The sequence below is a fragment of the Ascaphus truei genome, chromosome 4 (assembly GCF_040206685.1).
Source record: "Ascaphus truei isolate aAscTru1 chromosome 4, aAscTru1.hap1, whole genome shotgun sequence".
Classification (NCBI taxonomy): domain Eukaryota; kingdom Metazoa; phylum Chordata; class Amphibia; order Anura; family Ascaphidae; genus Ascaphus; species Ascaphus truei.
Window position 1 is genome coordinate 354,580,971 of NC_134486.1, and position 23,017 is coordinate 354,603,987.

The following is a 23,017-nucleotide window of genomic DNA, read 5'->3' on the forward strand; positions in this document are numbered from 1 at the left end:
ACCACACTTCACAGTGAGAAAAACAGTTCTGATGCACAGTCTAATTTTACTTGGGTTTCTGCATTGGATTATAAATGTGATATTTCCTAGCCTTATATAGGTCACCAGAACTACTTAGTGCCACAGCAGGCTTGTTATGCCTGGTGGGTGTACTTTGTTCTTTATTTGTTGCTTTTAAATGTAGGCAGCACAGAATACAGTACGCTAGAAAATAATTAAATCCCTTTAAATATTTTTATGGACTCGCATGAAAATATTGATCAGTTTATGATAAATGTTTAATGTTGCAGTGCCACTTAATTAGGTATATTGCAGTTGCAATAATCTAAAAGCACTCCGGAAAATATAAACTAATCTGTATTTGCCTTTGTGCAGCAATGCTTTAGATTAAGGAAAACACAACACGTACTGCACAGGGTCTCAGGCATACAGTAGGCATAACTGCTGCAATACTGTACATATGATAAGGGAAAAAAGTAGGGCGATAGACAGCACTCTGACTAAGATAAATGTACTGAGTTGCAGGGTGCACGGAACATGAGGGGACCCTTATTCCCCTCTCTAGTACTAACACACCTATGTACGTACCAGCACTCTCTGTCTAATGGCTAAATGTACTAATGAATCCAATTGTCATAAAAGGTGAATACATTTTATGACACCAACAACAAACCGGAATTACAGAAAATATGTAAGCAAAAAAAACAGTGTCACATTGGGAAAAGTCTCAAAGTGAGGGGTGGAGGGGAAAGGAGAAGGGGAAAAAACATGAAACATAAGGAAATACACAAATTGGAGAGAAAAAAGTAAGCTCGAAAAGGTAATCCCTTGAAACGTCGCCCCCAGAGCTTGCTTTCTTCTCTCCAATTTGTGTATTTCCTTATGTTTCATGTTTTTTCCCCCTTCTCCTTCATTCCCCTCCACCCCTCACTTTGAGACTTTCCAATGTGACACTGTTTTTTTGCTTACACATTTACTTACATACTTGCTGTAATTCCGGTTTGTTGTTAGTGTCATTAAATGTATTCACCTTTATGACAATTGTATTCATTAGTACATTTAGCCATTAGACAGAGAGTGCTGGTACGTGCATAGGATATGATATAGCAATTACTTTGGAGCTCTAAAACCACACTGGAAACATAAAAATAATGGTAATCTTTTTGAGACCTGCAAACATAATATTCTCCCAAACAAAGAACGGTCCCATCTATGAAATAACAAATCTGCCAGACCAGGATTCAACAAAATCGAACAACACTGGAGGGTTTGACATTGAAAGTCCTGGTGGATTTATCTATGAAACATAGAAGTAGTACTGTAGATTAAGAAAAGTTAAATGTGAATAATTTGACACCAAGTCCAGGAAGTTTTATATTGATTTTATGTATTTTTCTGACTTCCCTCTCACTATGTAACCATCACCTCAGAATTTGCCAACATTCCTCTCACACTCATCCTACCTACTCCCCTTAAAATTCTGGAGACCTGCACTCTATTGAACTCCCGGCTCATGACTCTAGCCAATCCTCTAACCTCTCTTCTTCCTCTGATAATCTTTATCAAAAACTCAACTCTATCCACTCCTTGTCCTACACCAATCACTCCCTGCTCTAACCAGTGGCCATGACTGGTCTAACAAACACTGTTCCGCATTTGCTTCTTGAAATCTTGCCTACTACTACTTCTCTTCACTATACAAAACACTTACCACTCAGGCAGTCTATTCTGTTTGACTCCCTCCTCATGCCTCCTACCTTTCTTCCCTAAAATTCCCCTCATGCCTTTACCATTTCAAAGGCAAGTTACATGATATCCAGAGATATTTGTTCTGCACTTTCCTCCTCTACACAACCTCTGCCTACACCTCTTCCTTCCACTTTTGACTCGTCTATAACTGAGGTGGAAGTTTCTCCCCTCTCCCATTTGCCCTATCAATCATACGCTATATCCTCACGCCTCATTAGACCTTTTGTTCCCTTCTAACTCCCTACTCTTACTGAATGTCTTCAACTCCTCACTGTCCTCTGATACTTTCTCTTAATCCTTCAAGCATGCACTTTCCACACCCATGTTACTTTACAAATTACCACCCTGCCTCCCCCTGCTGCATTTTCCTTCCAAACTGCATACACTTCTGGAATTCTCCTGCATGTGGTTTTCTTCATTCCCATGCTCTAGTCTAGAGCCTCTGCAATCTAGTTTTCAACTCGCTCAACTGAAATGGTCTTTACAAAAGTAGCCAATGATTTCTATGAAGCTAAGTCTCAAGGTAATTTCTCCTGCTACATGTGATACTGTTGACCAGTATTCTCCTTTTCATAACCCTCTCCTTTACCATCTCTGTGATGGTGAGGGGGTAACCAGGCCATCAATAAAGATATTATGCCCTGCTGGTTACTTCTGAGCCAAATTGTGTGGTTTAGAGTGTCAGCTTTTGGACCCCTCTGTCGCACATGAAATATATGGGATTCTGTGACAAAGAATGTATGTGTATTTTACCTTTCCAGGGGTTCTAGCAAGCAGAGATTGCTAGGCTATGAGTTTCAAGTGGGGTTTTACAGAGAAAGTTTTGTCAGAATGTGTCTAGGAAACGGGGTTCCAGAGTTGCTGGATACCCCAAAAATGTACCCGGGAATCAGGACAGATTCTCGGATACATTGAGACACATTGCTCCGGCAAAATCTCCCCTTGAAAACGCTTGCACGACTCACCGCTAGGACTCCCTGCTTCAGCACAGACCAGAAAGGTAAGCGGGCATAGGGGTGTATGGTATCCCCAGAACGATACCAGGGTCCCACTAGTAACAGAGGGATCCCCAGTTCAATGCCCAGTTACCCAGAACCAGTACAGAGGTTCTGGGGGTACTCCAACCATATATAAGGTTGCAAGGGTTTTTATGAAACCTAAGTCCAGTTTAGAAAGGAGATACAGCCCTGAGAATGAACCCAAGCATTTTTTAATTCTACCTTGGGACTTAGAAAAAATATGAGAAAAAATATTTTGCTTATGTAGCCAGGTACCCTCCGGTCTCCCCGCGCTCCCGTTTTACCCCTCCTTACCCTCAGTGTGTGCAGGCAGGGCGACAGAGTTGCTGGTGGCTCCCGCAGCAGGGCGCCGCCAAGTTGGGCGTGCGCACGCATGCGCAAGAGTCGCGCATGTGGGGAAGCAGCGAGGAGCCGACAGAGTGCAGGAAAGTTTGCGCATGCGCAGGGCAACCCCACGGCGGCCATTTCGGGGGTCGCACAAGTGCAAGGTGCAGAGCGGCGGCTCCTAATGTTAAGTGTGCAGCAGAGACTACAACTACAACTTAGGGAGAAAGCTGCCGGTGACACACGATAGCCAATGTGATGGCTGGATTGCTTCTGAAGGAAGGAAAGACTACTACTGCCTTCTGGGACAAGAAGTGAGGAGTCAAGACCTGGACACTGAAGGTGCAGGTAGTGTCCACGGAGCAGTGCTCCAGGGAATATGCCAGAGGTAAACCCCCAGGGCCCAACTAGTCCCCTGAGACACTGTAGAGAATTAACTATATGGTGTAGGGAACTGCCTTAAGACAGGGACTCCTTCACTATACTCATAAAGAGAGATGCTGCAGGACAGTGCCTGACTGTCAGTACAGCGTGTAGCTGAAAGAGTATCTGACTCCATAGCAGAGACTGTTGCAAGGGATCATACGGCTGGGGATCCCTCCCCTGGGGAGTCAGACGGTGTACTCATCCCTGCAAGGAGCAGCGCATCGCGCTGTGGGATCACAGTGTGGAGTTGCTGATTACAAAGGATTATCCTGATCAGGACTATGATCAGGGAGGTAGTATATTAAGTGCACCACCGGGCCCCAACACAGGGAAGCGCTATCCCTCACACTCACTTTCTTGTTTGTGGAAACTCAAGGGATACGTGCCCAAGCACATTACTACTCAAGGACTAAGGGTGATGTAATGATGGACATGTGGGCTGATGGGATGGTATATAATAAGGGTGATGCAATGGTATCCATATGAGGAATGATGTAATGATATGCATGTTATGAGTTTATTATTATGATGCTTAGTAAATACTATTCTTATCCAACTGTGTGTGTGTTTACTGTATATGTTGGTTCTGATACACTCCCACCACGTTGGGATCCCTCATCAGTGGCGGCGCTGCACCGTGTGTAAGTATACCCCAGGCTCCCAGTGGCAGAGGCTCAGGCCTCCTGTTAGCCTCACAGGTGACAGCAGCACACGTAGTTATAGTACCCCAGGGGTTCACCCGCTACATTTAATAAGGTTTAATGGTACATGTGGTTGTGTACGGTATTATGAGCGGGGGACTTCCAGCTCCATGGTTCTGAGAGACCATGTGGCTACCAAGCTTGGTGTCACCAAGTCTGATCAGGTCCCAGACATGAAAGCCTCAGGAGGTTGCCAAGGTATGAAAGCCATTTGGGCACCGGAGTTATGCTCAAGTACCCACGTCCCGGGATGAATGGTGCTCCCGGACCACTATTTGCCCCAAGACAGACTGTGAGGAGCCTAACTCAGCGGGTGGCTTCTGACTGACAAGTGGCAAAGGTGCCAGGATGGCGCATGCATGCCCTTGTCAGAATCAGAATCCGTGCTTGCCCGGCGTAGATAGACTGGTAACGCTCTGATTGGCTTGATAGGGATTTCTCCCACGCTTGGCTGGAGTATTTCATGAATGAAACTGAAATACTATAAGAAAGCCAGCAGCCAATCCGTTCGCGAGATTCTAAGTGCCAAGACACCCGCGGAAAATTCAAAATCACCAAATGATGCTCTAAGAGAAATACCAGCGAGCTGGCTTCAGAAATTTCAAAGCGAGAAATTTTCGGGGCCAAGTTCTGAAAAGAGAACGTAGTGGTTGCGGCTTAGAATGCAAGCCGAAAAGAGTACTAGGTCGTTTGGTACCATCTCTCGGTCAAGGGATTTGGGCAGCTCCGAAGCAGATACAGCGGTTGTGTCAGGAACTTCATGCCGATTTGAGTTCCAGGACATTTTGGCCCAAGTCCCGGTCAACCTAAAGACTTTGTTTTATGGACTGTTTCACCTAGGAAATGCTAGTTTTGCAGCCCAGACCCCCAGCAACTGTTTTTTCTCTTGTGTTTTGTAATCCACTTTGTGTACATCTGTTTCTGTGGAATAAATGATCATTTGTTTTACTATTTGGTTTTGCTCAGTGATATGATCCCGGTATAAAGGTGTAAATGCCTCGTCTCCCGTGACACTCTCTATTGACTTTTTTCATCATACCATGACAATAATTTTCAAGGCTCTGTTTTGGAAACCGCTCAGTCTTCCCTTTACACAACATCAATTGGTGACCTCATCAACTCATTTGAATTCAGATATAACCTCTATGCTAATTGTACTGAAATATATGCATCCAACCCATATCTCATATCTGCATTAAATTCCAAGTCTGTGAATGTCTCTCAGCTATATCTTTGTGAGCGGCACTCCTAAACTAGGCCGAATATCTCCTTTCCTCTTAAACAGTGAACAGCCCCATCATCTACCACAGAACATTGGGTATTAAATTTGACTCCTACCTCTACTTCTGTATTTACATTCATGCTGGTGCTGGAGTTTATTGTCAAGCTGCTGCCCTGTCAAGGTATGACTACCATCCTAATAGTGGTCGATCGCTTTACTAAGCGGGCTTATTTCATTCCCCTGAAAAAATTACCACCCGCCTCTGAAATCTCGAACGTTTTCATCAGAGAAATCTTGTGCTTGCATGGGGTGCTCTCGGAGATCATTTCAGATCGGGGATCGCAGTTGTGTTCCAAGTTTTGGAGAGTGTTTGTACCAGAATGGGAATTTCACTCCATTTTTCCCTCAGCTTACCATCTAGTCTAATTGCCTAACAGAAAGGACCAACCGGTTATTGGAACAGTCCCTTTGTTGCTTTATACTGTATCTGAACAGTAGCATGATAATTGTGTGGAACTGTTCCCCTTTGCAGAGTTTATACGAAACTCCTTAAAATACGACTCTTCTCAAAAATCCCCATTCTTCTGTGCTTATGGGTACTATCCTGCCATCCTTTGTCGTGCCCTCTGGGGTTCCCACGGTGAATCTCGAACTCCAGGACCTCTGGAAACGGGTTCACATCTCTCTTGCTAAAGCGGCCGTTCTACCTTAAAGGACATGCAGATAAACACAAACGACCATCCTCCCTCCAAAGTAGGTGATAGGCTCTGGCTCTCCATAAGGAATATTCGCCTCAACCTACCCTCAGCAAAGCTCGGTCTGAAGTACATTGGCCCACATTGAAGCCTCATTGTCCATCTTAATCCCTGGCACATTGAGGCTGCAGGGGCCATCTTGGTCACAGGCACCCTACCTATATAAGAGGCAGAACTTCCTAGAGGATGTTGCGAGAGCTTAATTCCTGTTTGTTCCTATCTGGCTCCTGTGGATCTTCACCGTCTAGTTTCCAGCCGGTGACCCTGACCTTGCTCCTCTGCCTCATGCCTTGACCCCAGCCTGTGACCCAGACTATTCTCGATTCAGGACTCTTGGTTCAGGTCCGTGATCTATATTCTACCTCTGCCTTGCGAGTCGCTTCCTGTTTAGAGACGAGCATCGTTACACAGTCCAACCCTGCATATTGCAACTAGACTAATTACATACAAATGAAATGCGCATATATGAATTAAAGACATCTTTTAAATTGGGCATCACTATGCATTTGCTCATTCCATCAGACAAAGGTATAAGACTGGTAGAAAGACTTTGGTACGTGAAACGCTGTTTAATGTGTTGATCAACAAATGCTCTTTTTTCCCCCTTTTTTTAAAAGAACCATTTACCATCTGTTGAAACAACTTATACTACTTTCACCTCTCCATGTCAATATTGTATCTAGCTGCTTAAATTATCACCTTTTATTTCACAACCATCTTTCTCCTACTTTCTTATTGAGTATTGCGTCTTATTTTTCATGATGAGCCTATGAAATGAGTTGGCCTAGTTCTTCTGAAATGTGTTTTCCCCACCATGTACTGTAAGAGTAGTTGATGCATTTAACCATGCTGCTGCACAATATAGTATCATTTAGCATGGGAGCAATGGGCGCCAGACCAATATTCTTGTATTAGAAAGATTTATATATTCTTCAGTTCTAGTGACAGTGGGGCGAGCATCTTCTAATACAAGATCGACATCCAATCTATTCTCTGATTGTAGGGCTGAAGTAACAGCTGCCCTAGATACCTATTTAAAAGGTTAAAAGGTAATGCAATTGTTTGTTATTTTTAATCCTCACCTTTTTCCTATTTATTTTTGGAAAGCCAACATGCAGTTGGCAGCAACGCACGTTTTTAAAGGCGTCTCCCTGCATGTGTGAACCACTTAAAAAATAAAACATTTTTTTAAAGCGGGAAAAGGGACCATATCTGCAACCATAGCTGCACTGTTCACTGAACAGGTTACCTCCCGAAGAGGATCACTTAACAGGACAGGTCAAGCTGGGAAATGGAAGTAGGCTAAAAAAAAAAATCTATTTAATATCCATCAATGCCAGAGGGTCCAGTATCACACTGCAGGACAGATGTATGCGTTGCTGGCCCATTTACCACTGAACGGGTCCAATAATAAGTGAAGTTGAAAAATGGCTATGTGCATTAAGCTCCACCTTTGGTGGCATGCTACATTGGGTTAGATCAGCGGTAGCCAACCACAGTTCTCAAGAGCCACCTACAGGTCAGGTTTTCAGGATATCCCTGCTTCAGCACAAGTGGCTCAATCAGTGACTCAGTTGCAGACTGAACCACGTGTGCTGAATCAGGGGTAGGCTGACAAATTGACCTGTTGGTGGCCCTTGAAGACTTGAGTTGGCTATCCCTGAGTTAGCTGTACCTAGATATGTTGCAAACATAAAAAAAGGAAAAATCAGCGCTTGATCTAAATCGACCAGGTAGGGTTCATCCCAGTGAGACAAGTTTCGGAGAACATCAGACGTATCATTGGCCTGACAGCTCTTGCTCAAAAAAAACCAGACAACTCCTCCATGCTGCTCAGCCTCGACACAGAAAAGGCTTTTGACCGTATAGATTGGGTATATATGTATAAAACCCTGTAAACATTTGGGCTCAATGGTACGTTTCTGAAAGCAATGTTATCTTTGTAGAACGACCCCAAAGCCAAGGTGACATTCCAGAGCTTTCTGTCAAAACAGATCCAAATTAGGAGTAGGGCCCTCTTGCCCTGCTTATATTTGCCCTCTGTATGGAGCTGCTGGCATCCGATATCCGGAGTCATGTAAATAAACACACAGCTACCAAACAAGCTCTGAGAAACCCCAAACATGACCACATAATATACATAATAATATATATAAAGTGTCAAAAGGAGTTCTAGTGGGCGTGGCTAAATGTATATGTAGCCGGGTCCCCCTCTGCTCGGCGACCCCCCCTCGTTACCTCCACGCTGAGAGCTATGGCGAGTGCTGCCGGCGCCTAGCGCAGACCCGCCGGAGTTTCTGGAGGGTAGGGGCCGAGCGGGGAGCGCTCCGGTGCGCCGGAGACTCTGCGGCGGCCCGACAATGCAGGGCGCCGCCATATTGTCCTTCGCGCATGCGCAGTGCGGCAGGTAGAGGCGGCGGCCACTAGAGTGCTTTCGCATGCGCAGTGATCGCGCAGATAGCATAGCCAATCAGGAGAGGGCTCTTGGTAGGGACTACATGTCCCATGAGCCTTAGGAGCACCCCACATGACCCCAGGGAGCCAATAGGGCTACAGCATCTTCCTGCAGAGGAGATTAGATACTTTTCGCGGGGTTTGAGCACGTTAGTCGGCGCCAGGAGAGGCTAGGGGAAGGAGGTGAGGGTGCAGGAGTCAGTGACTCCCTGCACTAGGCCAGCAGCCCCCTAGGCCCCAGTTAGCCCTGAGCCATCTAGTAGTTTGTGTTGCTTCAGGGACAGGCCCCAGGTTAGGGACCCTGCCCCTTACTGTCAAGTGCTAGTTAGGGAAACAGCGGACGCTGCGCTCCCCATCCAGAGGCTTGGGATCAAACCTGCTACGCAGAGAGAGCGGAACTGTACCAACGGTGGACCGCCCTCACAGATCTTCTCACCGGAGGGACCGGACATCGCCAGAAAGCTCGTCTGATCCTTTGCGAAGAATCTTTAATGCCCAGGTGCCGTCGCACTGGGCAGGTAACGTTACGCACGTGCACACACGAGTACTCTCACATAGTGGCAGCGCTGACCACGGGACAAGGGGGGTTATACTGTGGACACGGTGTGGGGGTACACGGTGGTGGGTGTGGGGATTACGCTATATCCTAATGTAGTGCTAACCTTGAATGTGATTGGTATATGTTATGCTCATATATGCAGTAAAGCCTGTCCTGTTTTACAACCATTTGCTTACCGTGATTGTTTCCTGTGAGGGCCTCCTCCCATTCCGTTGGGATCCCTCCCAGGTGGAGGCGTTGCGCCACGAGATTGTATTATATGTATGTACCCCAGGCTCCCCGAGCGGAGGCTTAGGCTCCTGAGAGCCACACAGGTATACACAGCAGTAGTAGCGTCTGTATTCACAGGGAATACCCGTTACATATACAACAAAAAACAAACAAAGATGCCCAAAGCTACTTCCAATGTGACAAAAATACACTGTGCAATACCTATATATTCTCTTGAAAAAGGGTAATTTAGTTTAACCCTTTGGCCATGTAAATATCTCATGTATTCGAGCAGGGGACCAACAATATAAGCTGGCACTTTTTGCCGATTACATAATTCCGTCCTAGCTAAAAACTACGGAGCTTGAAAATAAGATGGATATTTCCCTACAAAATCAAGTAAATACGGACGATGAGGTCCTGCGTCTCAATAATGAGATAAGCACTATGAGGGAGGGATTAGATGATATGGAGATAGGGAGCGCAGGCAGAATTTGCGAATTTGGCATGTCCCCGAGTCGTGTCCGCGGAAGTCCTCCAGCCATATTTTAAAAGACTGTTTAATCAATTGACCCTCAGCTGCAAGATGGCGATCTAACAATGGACAGAGCACACAGAGCCTTGGGACCAAGGTTTGATGACCCCAACAGAAACAGAGATGTAGTCCTAAAGCTCCATCAGTATGCAACCAAGGAAAGGATTATAAAAGGCGGCAGAAAAAGATGCTCAATTGAATTTGAAAATAGCTCCATCCAGATTTTCCAGGACCTGTCCAGAATGACAATTGAGATGAGGAGAGGGCTGAGACCAGTAACGGTGGTACTTCAGGAGAAGGGTATTCGATACCGATGGGCTTTTCCATTCCGCCTGGTAGTCAACCACGATGGTAGACAGATCTCGATCTGGTACCCCAAAGAATCAGCAGCTTTCCTCTCAGCGTTGGGTCTGACCCCCAAGAATAGATAGAGTCAACGACAAAGAACCTCGGGATGACGACACAGATGACGATCGATCGAAGGTGCAGTTGCTCGGAAATAAAAGACCAAAGCCTGTCGGTGCCATTGAAAGACTTGTGTTGAATCATTTCCCTGTGGTTCTCTAGAACTGTGGAAGATTTAACTGGAACTCACTGCTGTTCTCTCCAACTATCGATCCGTCTACATACGATGACTAGGAGAAGCCTATGCCAGTCCTATAACTGTGCTCGCTCCCCTTTGTGTTTTCTCTTCCCCTGGCTTTTTATTCCTTATAGGTACGGTTTCATCAAAGGCTTGGAATTGACAGTGTCACGGTGAGATTATGGCAGCCTGTATAGTCACACATAAATATATATAACAGATGATATATATTTATCACTGGGTCTGAACTGAACGAGTCTTAGATATAATAAAGTATATTTATTCCTTTGGATAGGTGAACACACGAATAATACAGTAACAGACAAGTAGTACACTTACTTTGGGGTTGGGGAATGAGAAGTATATAGCATAGCAATTCTCTCGCAATCAGGTAGCATTCAGATGATAAATTGAAGACAAAGGATACAGGGTGGACATCAGTTTATAAACCTTTTGTGCCCTATCCTTAACATTGAGTACCGTGGATTGGTTTTCAATTACCTCTAGCCTGTGGTTAACGTGGGAACACTTTTTGACACATGCTCCCCGGCTAGCTGGTATATGCGCAGTAGAGTTCTGGGGTCCCATTTCTCTAACCCCTCCTCTATACCAGGAATGCCGGCCAGTCTACCAAATGGAGTACCTGGCAGGAAATCCTTTGTTGTGAGGTGTGAAATGGAACACTTGAAGACTGCTCTGGTTTGAATAGTCTCCACCCTCATGCAAACAGTGGAGGTGACAAACTCCTTTGAAACATACTCAAGTCCTAGACATTTGGTCGCCTTTCTGGCCATATGCTACCCTGGTATGCAAAGGAATTTCCTCTGAGTTTTACCCATATCTCGGAATACAGTATGTTGGATAAAACATGAACATATTAAAATATCCGGTTCCTTTGGGTCCAGCAGGTCCAAACTTCCCAGTTTTCAATGCCGGAACTGGGACACCCTGTGGTCCAATTTGCGACCTGCTACGACCTGGGAAACCGGAGATACACAAATACACTTAAAACCGTTTTACATTTTAATACACAAATCTCCGCTGTAAATTAAATCACGTTTTTTCACTAAATCCCCATTGAAAACAAAGGGCTTCGCCGCCATACTTTCAATGGCAAACCGCCGCCGTTTAGCGGCTATGGGAATCCCCGCCATAGACTTTCAACGGGGCGATGCCGCCGTTGAAGTCAATGGGAGTTTTCCGCCGTAGCCGGTCAATGGGGTTTGGCCGCCATTGGAGTCTATGGCAAAAAGTCCCGAACTTTAAAGGGGGTCCATACTTCGTTGGGTTGGTCAAAGAGGGTCAAGGATGGTTCTGCAGCGATGCCGGAGCACGGGCTACAGATACCCCAAACCCCGATCCTCTGGGCCCTCCGGAACCGGAGCTATGGAATACCAAAATTCAGCTTTTGACACTTAGCCGTTTTCCTGAGCTGTTTCTGCCGCCGCCATTGGAACCTATGGCGCGGCCCGCTTTTCTCGGTTCGACCCTTATCGGGGGTCCAGGATACGGGGACCCGGTGGTGGTCGAGTGGGGGGAGGTCTAGGAACTAGGGACAGAAAGAATTTTATTCCTAGGGGCCCTAGAACTGTTTATTCCCACGCCACTTGTCGTTGAACTTGACTTCTAAGTGATCAAAGCTCTCCTATTGAAAATGTATCCGCTTTGCGGTTAAGCGTTTGGACGGCAGCCAACTCGTTCCTGGAAAGCTCTCTCGAGGATTTCTCCATTGAAGTCAATGAGCCCATTGACTTTCAATGGGAAACCGCCTCTCTCCCTCTCGGACGCCATCTGCTGGTCTTCTCAGGAACAGGACTCAACAGCAAGATTCGCCATTGAAAGATATGGAGTCCTAATGGCGGCCTATGGGAGCCTGCAAAATGGTGCCTGAAAAGGCGGGAAAGTTACACAAAGGGCTTTAATCACTATACAACTATTAACCCTTGTGCTCCTGGATGGATCCCAGTGTGTGTGTGCTGCAGACACGGATTAACCAGATGTTACAATAAAACAGGGGAATACACATTTACATGTTATAACAGGGGTTAAACCACAGTTCTGGGTCTTACCCTTTGTCTCCCTGGTGAGGTCAGGGGATGGCCAAATGGGGTGTAACCCCTTTAATCCCGGGCCACCCCCTTCCTCCCTCTACAGACAGTCTATATTCTGGCAGCTGGTCTGCTCATCGGTGGAATAAAAACGATGATTGCGATGTTTGTGAGCCCTGGCTTCGGCTAGGTTGCAGGTGCCATTGGGGGGGACTGAGAATAGAGGAAGGTGGGGTGTGTGGGGTGGGAAGAAGCCCTGTATGCCCGACATCAGGCCGCCCCCAGTAGGGCCATATGCCCACCACTATCGATGAGTGGCTGGTTATACTCATCTTTTCTCTTAGTCTAATTTTTGTTTTTAGTGTTTTTTCTTTTGCTACTATCCAAGATCCCCGAGGGAGAAAGCGCCCTTATTTTTTTTTTTCTACTCCCACCTGTTCCCCACGACCATTTATTTTTTCTGTTCACAACTTTCACATGAGAGAGAGGGAGAAAGAGTCACGACATTGGGAATGGCTAGACAAGTGCCACTGAAGTTAGTATCTATGAATGTTAATGGCCTTAATCGCAATGGTAAGCGTAGTTTAGCTCTAAAATAGTTTAGGAATCTGAAAGCAGATATCGTCTTTCTACAAGAGACACACTTTGACACCCAGGATCCCCCGAATACTTTCAGAGGGATTTACCCTATAGCATCTACTCGTCTTTTACCAGTAAAAAAAAAAGGGGGATTGCGATACTGATAAAACAGGGCACTCTGTTCCAGCCACTGGAAATCAAGAGGGATAAAGGTGGGAGGTCCCTGGTGGTCCACGGGCTTCTCTCAGGCCAACAGATCCCGCTAGTAAATATTTATGCTCCCAACGAGGGTCAAATTGATTTTTTTAAGGGAAACACTGGAATCAATGGGGGAAAGTAGAGATCAGCAACTGGTCCTGGGAGGTGATTTTAATATGTTACCAGATAATTTAGACTACTACTCAAAGAATTTGGTTTATGGGATGCCTGGTGTGGCACATATCAAGGACAGAGGGATTATTCTTTTTACTCGCCCACACATGACTCGTATTCGAGAATTGATAATATATTGGTATCCCCAAATATCCTGGAAGTCATGGTTCACTCAACTATAGGGCCTACTACATGTTCAGACCACACCCCCATGGCAAACTTGTTCGACCCCCCATTTATTAGGATGCAATCATTCCATTGGAGGATGAACGATTCACTATTAAACTACCCTGAGATTAGTACACAAATTGGAGAGTCATTTAAAAACTATTTCCATATTAATAAGGGATCTGTAGAATCAACAGCAGTATTATGGGAGGCGCATAAGGCCACGATCAGGGGACAGCTTATTTCAATAGTAATGTATAGAAAGGATATAAAAATAGAGAAACATAAAATTGTAATGGAAAAAATAGTATAGCTGGAAGAGAAACCCGTCTAGGAAAGTCTATAATATTCTAAGCCAGGCAAGAGTAGAATTTAAGAGTTACAACTAGAAGAGGTAGAGAAGGCCCTGAAATGGACTAAACAGAAGTATTATGATAAGGGAGATAAAGCCGATCGTCTGCTGGCAAATAAACTTAAGAGGGATTAGGTCGAGAACGTTGGTCACTGCCATTAGAATGAAAGGAGGAGAAGTGACACATAATCCCTCTAACATAGCAGAGGAATTTGCTAAATTCTATACGGACCTCTATAATCTAGATAGTTCATCCCCAACCTCTAGGATCCCACCTGTATAGCAGATAGAGGATTATTTTAGAGAATGCAAACTCCCGAAATTGACAGAGGAAGATCGCAAAATTCTAAATGCAAAAATAACTCAGACAGAACTAACAAGGGCGGTTGGCTCACTGAAACCATCTAAGGCCCCGGGCCCGGATGGTTTCTCAAATTTGTATTATAACATTTTTATAGGAATCCTAGGACCGTGTTTATTAGATTTTTACAATTTCCTCAGTGGAAAACAAATCCCCACACAGATGACGAAAGCTAATATAGTGGTGATCCCCAAAGAGGGCATGGACCCTTTATGCTGCGGCAGCTATAGACCAATCTCACTACTCAACACTGACTTGAAAATTTGTAGTAAAATTCTGGCTAACTGGTTGAACCCAATACTTCCTAGGTTAATGCATTATGACCAAATGGGTTTCGTAAGCGAACGCCAGGCATCAGATAACACAAGGAAAATTATCAATGTGATCGAACAGGCCCATAAAGCAAAAGTGAAAGCAGTGTTGTTAAAAAGCAAAAGTGAAAGCAGTGTTGTTAAAAAGCAAAAGTGAAAGCATTTGACAGCATAAGCTGGGATTTTCTAGATAAAACGCTAGAAGCATTTTGGGTTCTCTGGGTTTTTTCTACAGGGGGTCCGCGCCCTCTATCAGACACCGACTGCTACTCTGAAAATACCATACAGGGAGAAGAATCTAATAACAATTAAGAATGGAACCAGACAGGGGTGCCCCCTTTCTCTTCTTTTTGCTTTGACAATCAAGCCTCTTGCGGCAACAATCAGAGCATCCCCAAATATACAAGGGATAAAAATAAAAGACAAGTGCTATAAAAAATCACTCATTGCGGATGATATTATTCTGACTATTTCTAACCCTCTGGTGTCCCTTCCGAATTTACAATCCACCCTCCGTGGAATCGGAGAGCTGTCAGGATATAAAGTTAATGTAGGAAAGTTGGAAGCGTTAAATCTAACGCTAACTGAAGGGGAGGTTGAGATTCTTAAAGGCCACTTTGACTATAAATGGAAAAAGACCCATTTAAAGTATCTGGGGAACCACCTCACTAGAGACTATAACTCACTATATAACTACCCCGAGCTTTTCTCTAAGATAAGCAAGGATCTACAAGTCTGGAATTCCCATTGTATCTCCTGGCTTGGGCGTATTACCGCAGTTAAGATGAATATCCTCCCCAGATTTCTGTACTATTTCCAGACTTTACCAATACCAATTCCGCATACAACTATAAAAGAGATTAAAAATCGAATCATGCAATTTATCTGGAATCATAAACAACCAAGAGTAGCCAGATCAATTATGTTGGAGTCTAAGGCACGAGGCGGTATGGCAGTACCAAATATTTTAAAATATTATATAGTATCTCATTTGAGACAAATGGTGTACTGGCACTCCCCGGAAGGAATTTATGCTTGGGTAGATTTGGAGAGCTCGCTGAAAAGCCCGGTTGGTCTACCTTCTTTGTTATGGTCGAACACATGGGTTGGTATGGGGAGTCACTCAAACCCGATGGTAATCGGATTCTCTCTAAAAATCTGTCCGCAAGCAAAAAAAAAAAATATAAAGTAATGTCAACCCCATCCAGACTTACTCCCCTATTTGGTAATCCAGGGTTTCTACCGGGATTTCAGGTTCAGGGTTTTGAACCCTGGAAACGGATTCTAGAGATGGTAGATTTATTAGAAAAAGACAAATTGATGTCTTTTGAAGAGCCGACTAGAAAATATGGCCTGCCCCCAACAGAGATGTTCAAATATATGCAGGTCCGACATTTTGTTTGACAGAGATTTTACGGTGAGGAATTCCCCGGCTACACACGATTCGAAGATTTGTGCAAAATAAAAAAATACCAAATGGGTCTGATCTCATCTCTCTACCAGGGGTTAACCCCCCAAGTGGTTACCCCGGACCATAAATATATGGATCAGTGGGCCCTGGACTTCCAGACTGATATAACAAGGAAGGACTGGGATGATATTTGGGATAATGTAGGTAAAACCTCTATATGTACAGTAACAAAGCAGAATATTTATAAAATGTTGCTGCGTTGGTATTACACCCCCAAGAGGCTGAAACAAATGATCCCAGAAACCACTGATAGATGCTGGAGAGGTTGAGGGCAGATAGGAGATCTAGCGCATATTTGGTGGTTTTGTCCAGCTATGCAGAAATATTGGAGGATAGTTTTGAAGAGGTGACGGGGATTAAGATGCCGCTAGACCTAGTCTTAATTATCCTGGCTAGATCTATGGAAGATGTGAACCACTATACAGTTAAATTGATTACGCAGATTTTTACGACGGCTAAATGTGCTGCAGTGGCAGAGTGGAAGAAAGCACTTCCGCCCTCCAGAAGAGAGAAAATTCGAAGGATTAACGACTCACCTCATTTCTGAATCATACCACGATAAAGTTTGGGAACTGTGGGATGTGAAATAGGATATGACTGTAATAGAAACGAGGATTTGGAAGTGAGGAGAATATTATATGTTGATTATAAAACAATGTATGTAATGTGACTGTTGACGACTATAGAAATTTTGTTTCAAAATGGTTGTTTCCCCCCACCCCCCTTTTTTCCCTTCTGTACCCATCCCCATTTATATTTGAAAAATTTCCATACAAATATAAGTTTAAAAAAAAAAAAATCCCTACTGACCCCTATTTGGGAACTTAAATTTCCTTCTGAGCCTAAACAAGGAGGAATTCACGAACTGGAATAAAGCCAATATGTTCAGATTAACAAACTCTGACAGCAAGATCACACAATTTAACCAATTGGTAAAGGATCAGGGTATGCCATCCAGAGTTGTGTTTTGTTCCCTCAAAATCAGAGCATTTCATATAAAGACCAACCACACTAGCTCTGAATCAGAATTTGAAAATATGTGCCTTAAGGCAGAGGCCCAACAGAGCTTAACCTTGACTGTATGGCTGCTTTACTCTCCTGGAGTCAGAGACCCAGGGAAAGCCCAAGTTCATTGGGCAATGGGAGAAAGACTTAGGAGAGGAAGGCGATGATTGGGATGACATCTTTAACACTGTAGCCAGCTGCTCCATACTGTATGCACAATAGTTAAACGGCTATAAAGTTATGATGCGATGGTATAAGACCCCGCTAGCAATATCCAAATATGTTCCAGGATACTCCCTCCTTTGTTATACAGGATGCAGAGACGTGGCTTCCTTCCTTCCTCATGTGGTGGACGTGCCCTCGAATTTCGGGCCTGTGGCGCAAAGTATGAAACTGGCTCCAACTAATTCTAAATATGGACATTCCACTAGACTCCTCTAGCGATATCCATGGCTCCTCCTTCTAAATAGACCCATCCACAATCTATTGCGAGCGGGAAACAAACTGTTAGCGCACACAGCCATGGGCACTAGATGTCAAATTTCTGGGATTTGAAAACAAGATTACAATACTGATCCTGTCGAGCATTAGGACTAAGGTTTGGTTTCTCTGTCAAATGGAGAAATTCACCAGTTTTCCAAACGACACATAAGAACTTCCAAAAAGTCTGGCAGCCCTGGCTCTCCTGCGCAGGTAATCTCCAGCTGAACCCAAACTCAATCCTGTTGCAGCCTCACACTCCCGTGCCTTGGTTCCCGTCCGCAGAGCCAGAGGTGTAGATGAGACTTAAGTAGCCAGACCCTTGTGTAAAGTAGCAAAACTCACATTTTCTTTTGCAGATATATGGACTTTCTCACCTGATATTTATCCGGAACATGTCTAACTCTACAATATGTATAATTACTATGTGATGCAATTGCACTTCCCACCCTCTCCGCCCCCACTTTATTTCTGTTCTCCCTCTCCACCCCCCCCCCCCCCCCCCCACCAGCCACATTTATGTTTTCGATGTTCTGAAAATTACAACAAAAACATAGGAGTTAAAAAAAAATGCAGACCGTATTTTGTCTAATAATACAGAACTGATTGTTTTTTTACTTTTTTTAAACATAGGCTCTTTCACGTTTTGCCACTTCAAAATGGGGACAGTTGATTTCTTATCTGACATGCAAACTGAAAACAGAAAACATACAAACCAATTCAAATCCAATGTAGTGAACGCAGGATAACATCATTAACAACGCAGGATGCCCCATTCCAGGGAATGGATGTTAATGTGTCATTAGCAATAGAAATGCGCACACCTCTGCTGTGCTCTTAGTGATTAAAAATATATATTATTTTAAATAAAGTTTTTGCTTGCGATTTTTGTAAACAGCCATATACTGTACTCCTTGCAATGAGCGAGTTGGTGGCGGGTTAAGGAGTCAGCCAATAAATCACACTGCTGGTCCCTGCTATATCAGAACAGCTCTTTACACACTGGGGAAGAGCATCAGGGGAATGTACAGAGGAGAGACAGAGAGATGTGCTGCGCTCAGTGTGTGTGTATTTATGTGCTGTGCTCAGTATAGCTGCAGGAGTTCCAGCAGAGGTGAGAGAGACTAAAACAATAAAGGAAATAAAAAATGCTTGGGATAGACATAAGGATATCCTAAATATAAAAGAAGGGATCAAATAGGGTCAGTGGTTTTGCAACAGATGGGAAAATGGGCAAACTTGTGGTTCTTTTCTGCAGTCAAATTCTATGTTTCTATTTTTTATGTATTTGTTTTAATATAACGTATCTATCTATTTTAAAATAACATGTGATGAGAGAGAGAGATACCTGGAGGCGGCAATCAGATCTCTGCAGAACTCGTAATTAGTGTGTGTAAATATATCACACATTATCAGCGGTGAGGTGGTAAGAAGGCAACAGCACTCAGCAGGTATCAAAAGTAAAAATTGCATTGAAAATAGTTGCACATAGAACCAACCTGCTGAATACTGTTGCCTTCTTACCATCTCACCGCTGGTAATGTATGCTATTTTTAATGGTAAGAGCACCAGTCTATTACTACATCACTACAGGAATGCCGGATTACCTTTATACACACACGTGTGTGTGTGTGAATAAAGGTAATTCGGCACTCCTGTAGTGATGCAGTAAGGCCGCAGGCATGGTAAGCTCTTAGACGCTGACCCAAGCTAAGCCGCGCTCATGCTTGCCAGTGAGCCCTTGCAGCCGCAATGAGAACGGCTTTAGCAGGGGCTCGCGCACGCTTCCGCAGGTGTGCGGATGGGTAGCCGGCAATTTTTTTTTAGTTTAAGCGGCAGCTATTGGACTTTTTCACCACAGAGAGTTAAATTAATCCTCTCTGGCATGACTGCTCACCTGCTGGCTGATTAATCAGGGAGTGCCTTAAGAGTATGGAAGCAGTAAGGCACTGAGAGACCGTTTTCCCCAGAGAAGGGGGGGGGGGAGACAGAGGAGCTCCCCAGCTAACGGAGGCTGGCTAAAGAAGTCTGAGCGACACTGCTGAGAGAGCTGTGCTGAAGCAGTGACATCGCCGGCTGGACTTACAGATAAGCCAAACCCTTATTTGCTGTATACAGAGACTTTATATGCCCAGCAATAATATCTGTTTGGGGTGGAATGAGCTTAGCTATCCACCCGGGTTAGTAAGGGTTGGAGCTGAATGTGTAGTTAGCTTTCCTAATGGAAATAGGATTTGATTTTATTATTTGTTTTTTTCTTAAAGGGACGGTGGGCCTATTCATATTATTTATCCCTGTAAATAAACCCCAAGTATAGAGAAATACAGTGTTTCCTGCCTCATTTGGGACAAGAGAGATTGCAATGTGGTGTCGGCATCACAATATATATATATAACACATTTTTATTCTAACTACACAAGCACAGGTCCATCCTTTAAGCCTTTATTTTTATTTTTTTACGTTAAAATATGCAGAACCCTACCAGGCCATATTGCCATGGGCCGCGTTGTCAAGGTGACAGAGAAGCTCCAGGGTCTGAGCGTTGCTTGATGAATCATCGGGGGATTCGTGACTGCCTGCCTGCAATTCCTTCGGTATCCTCCACACAGACGCACATGTCATGACTTTGCTGTCTGAAGCTAGGCAACAGAGAAAAAAAACGACAACAGATCAGTGAATGTAGGACACATTTGTAATTATAGTGCATCGGCATTCACACAAACACAGGAGCCATGCACAGCTGCTGCTTAAAATATTTAAGGCCCTTTTTTTTAATAAGCCGCAGAATGCAGAGAGGAGATAGAGGAAATGCCTGGAGTCGGCAATCAGTCCTCTGCAGAGCTCGTAATTAGCATATGTTTAACCCACTTTCTCCATGTTCTGAAGCCAGTGTTCATGAAAATGTTATTCTTTTGGAGTGGGGGGAAAAACACCCCTCCTCCTCCCCCACCACCCCAAAAACAGAATTCCCTTAAACAATCATTCCTATTTTTGTTATGCAAATTCAAGAGAGACATAAACTGTCTCTTGTCAAGCAAATGGTTTGTAAAGCATAGTTATGGCTCAATTACAACCTTCACCTTTTGCTTCTTTTTTGGAAGCACTTCAGGATTTTTTTTTTTTGTGTTCTGTCCAAGCTAATAAATTGTATCAGCATAGACGAAACAGTATATAAACTGTTACACTACCTTCACAACCAAATTCTCTGTTTACCAAGAGCAGGTGCAGCCAACACCTGTCCTCAAGGGCAGCCAACAGGTCAGGTTTACAGGATATCCCTGCTTCAGCACAGGTGGCTCAATCAGTGGCTCTGTCGAATACTGTGCTGAAGCAGGGATATCCTGAAAACCCAAGGCTGCGGCTCCGCTGGCGCTGACCGTGCTCATGCTTGAGTGGTGACATCAGCAACTTTCCAAGCATGAGCGCTGGTGTCCTACGAATTTTGCAAGCGCGCTGGGGGCGGGGGGGGGGGGTGGGCTACTGAGCGCGCTTGAAACACTTTTTTTTAACTTCCCAAGCGCCAAGCATGCGAGAGCGTGCTTGCCCGAGCGCGCGCGACCCGCGAGAACGGGGACGTGAGAATTCACTTTGCACAAAGTAAACTCGGCAAGCGCCGCCCGCTCAGGACTAGCTGGGGGGGGCAGCCTAACCTGTTGGTTGCCCTTGAGGACTCGAGTTGCCCGCCCCTGACCAAGGACATAGCAAATATGAACATGAAATGTACAACACGTTATTGCAGAAACAGTAGGTTATTTCTTTTTTTCTTTTTATAGGCAAGTCATACAAAGCCATTTTTAGGTCAGAAAATAAGGCAATTGCTCAAAGGAAAAATAAATAAATGATTCTACCTTTAATTACAGAAGGGACTGCAACATATATAAAGGGTCAAATTATGTAGCAATGTATATCGTAAATAACATGGCGGATAACACTACAGTAACCATATAATACCACAACATGAAACCTATACGCCTATGATATTTTATATATACTATATACTTCATCCATCGACCTTGGCCCCTTGCAGGGGACTTAACAGAACACCTTCCTACTGTCTCTGTACGTTCTTCCTACTTACCACTTTCTAATGTTACTTGTATGTCTGAAGCACTTATTCCCATTATGTGTTATTTGTATTATTTGTTATGTCATATTATTATGTCATGCGTATTACTGCTGTGAAGATATATATATATATATATATATATATATATATATCTATATATAGATATATATATATATATATATATATACCCCCGAGGAAGGTCCTTCCTGGACCAAAACATTGGGTTTTAGTGTCCTGTTTATTATCTTCTAATACAGCTTTGTTTGCTTTATACCTGGTGTGCTGCTTTTGTGTCTTCTCGCCTAGGAAGACAGGGTTGCTTTATTGAATATTATGAAGCATGCACCCTAACATTGTTTATTTTGGTTGGAGTGCCGGTGTCCCCCTTGATTAAATATATGTAACATGGCCTCCCAGCAGTTACTTCTTTTTCTGGGCCTTTCCTCCGTCAGTCCTGTTAGTGCAGGCAGTGGAAAGGTTAAATCCATTATTAGGCCTGTGTGTGTATTCCAGCCTTGAATAAGGTATCAGTATTCAAGGGCAGGCTTAGCAACTCTGAGGCAGTCAATCTAAGGGGTGGATATTGGTTGGAACACCCCCTGCTGTGTGTGGGCCAATCTGTATCCGGCTCTGGCTTGTAATGAGTCAGAGTTAGATACACTCCCCAAGGATGTTCAAATTGGGACATGCTTACTAAATTATGAGTTAGTTAGTTGAGAGAGATCTGAGAAGAAGTCAGTCAGAGGAAGACCTGTCTCTCCCTCCTAGCCAAGCTAAGGCTGGGAGGGGAGGCAATCCATGCTGCCTATATCAGGGAGAGAGAAACAGATGAGGATAAGAATCATGTGAGCTGTATATTCTGTGTCCTGGAGCTGACTGTTGAATAAATATGAAAAAAGACATGCTGTGTGAGTTACAGGCTCTGAATGAAGGAGTGTCAGTGGGGGTCCATCCCCTGAAGACCTCAAGGGGATCCTCACTGGCTGGAGGCACTGCACCATCAGGAGATACCAAGATCAAGGTAATCTGTTCCCCCCTGTTCCCTGTCCTGGCTCTCCCCACACCACCACAGAGCCCTCAGTCCTCCTGTTGCCAGCAGGCCACAGCACCCAGACCACTTGAAGGAACCAGCAAGGAGCATACCCCCCATCTCACTTAGGGTTGTGTGTAACCCTTTTATCATACATATACATATATACAGTGTTCGACAAACCTATACATTTGCTCGCCCCGGGCGAGTGGATTTAACCCCCGGGCGAGTAAATAT

At 44.3% G+C, this 23,017-nt stretch overlaps 1 protein-coding gene across 1 annotated transcript in view; it reads right to left on the reverse strand.

The window, feature by feature from the left end:
- Nucleotides 1-20,112: 20,112 nt before the first annotated feature.
- LOC142493739 (EARP-interacting protein homolog) overlaps nt 20,113-23,017 on the reverse strand; it is an 83,000-nt gene continuing 80,095 nt past the window's right edge. The window contains exon 4 of the mRNA XM_075598282.1: nt 20,113-20,323. Within this exon, the coding sequence (XP_075454397.1) occupies nt 20,163-20,323 (161 nt within the window). The 3' untranslated portion in view covers nt 20,113-20,162. The remainder of the gene's footprint in view (nt 20,324-23,017) is intronic.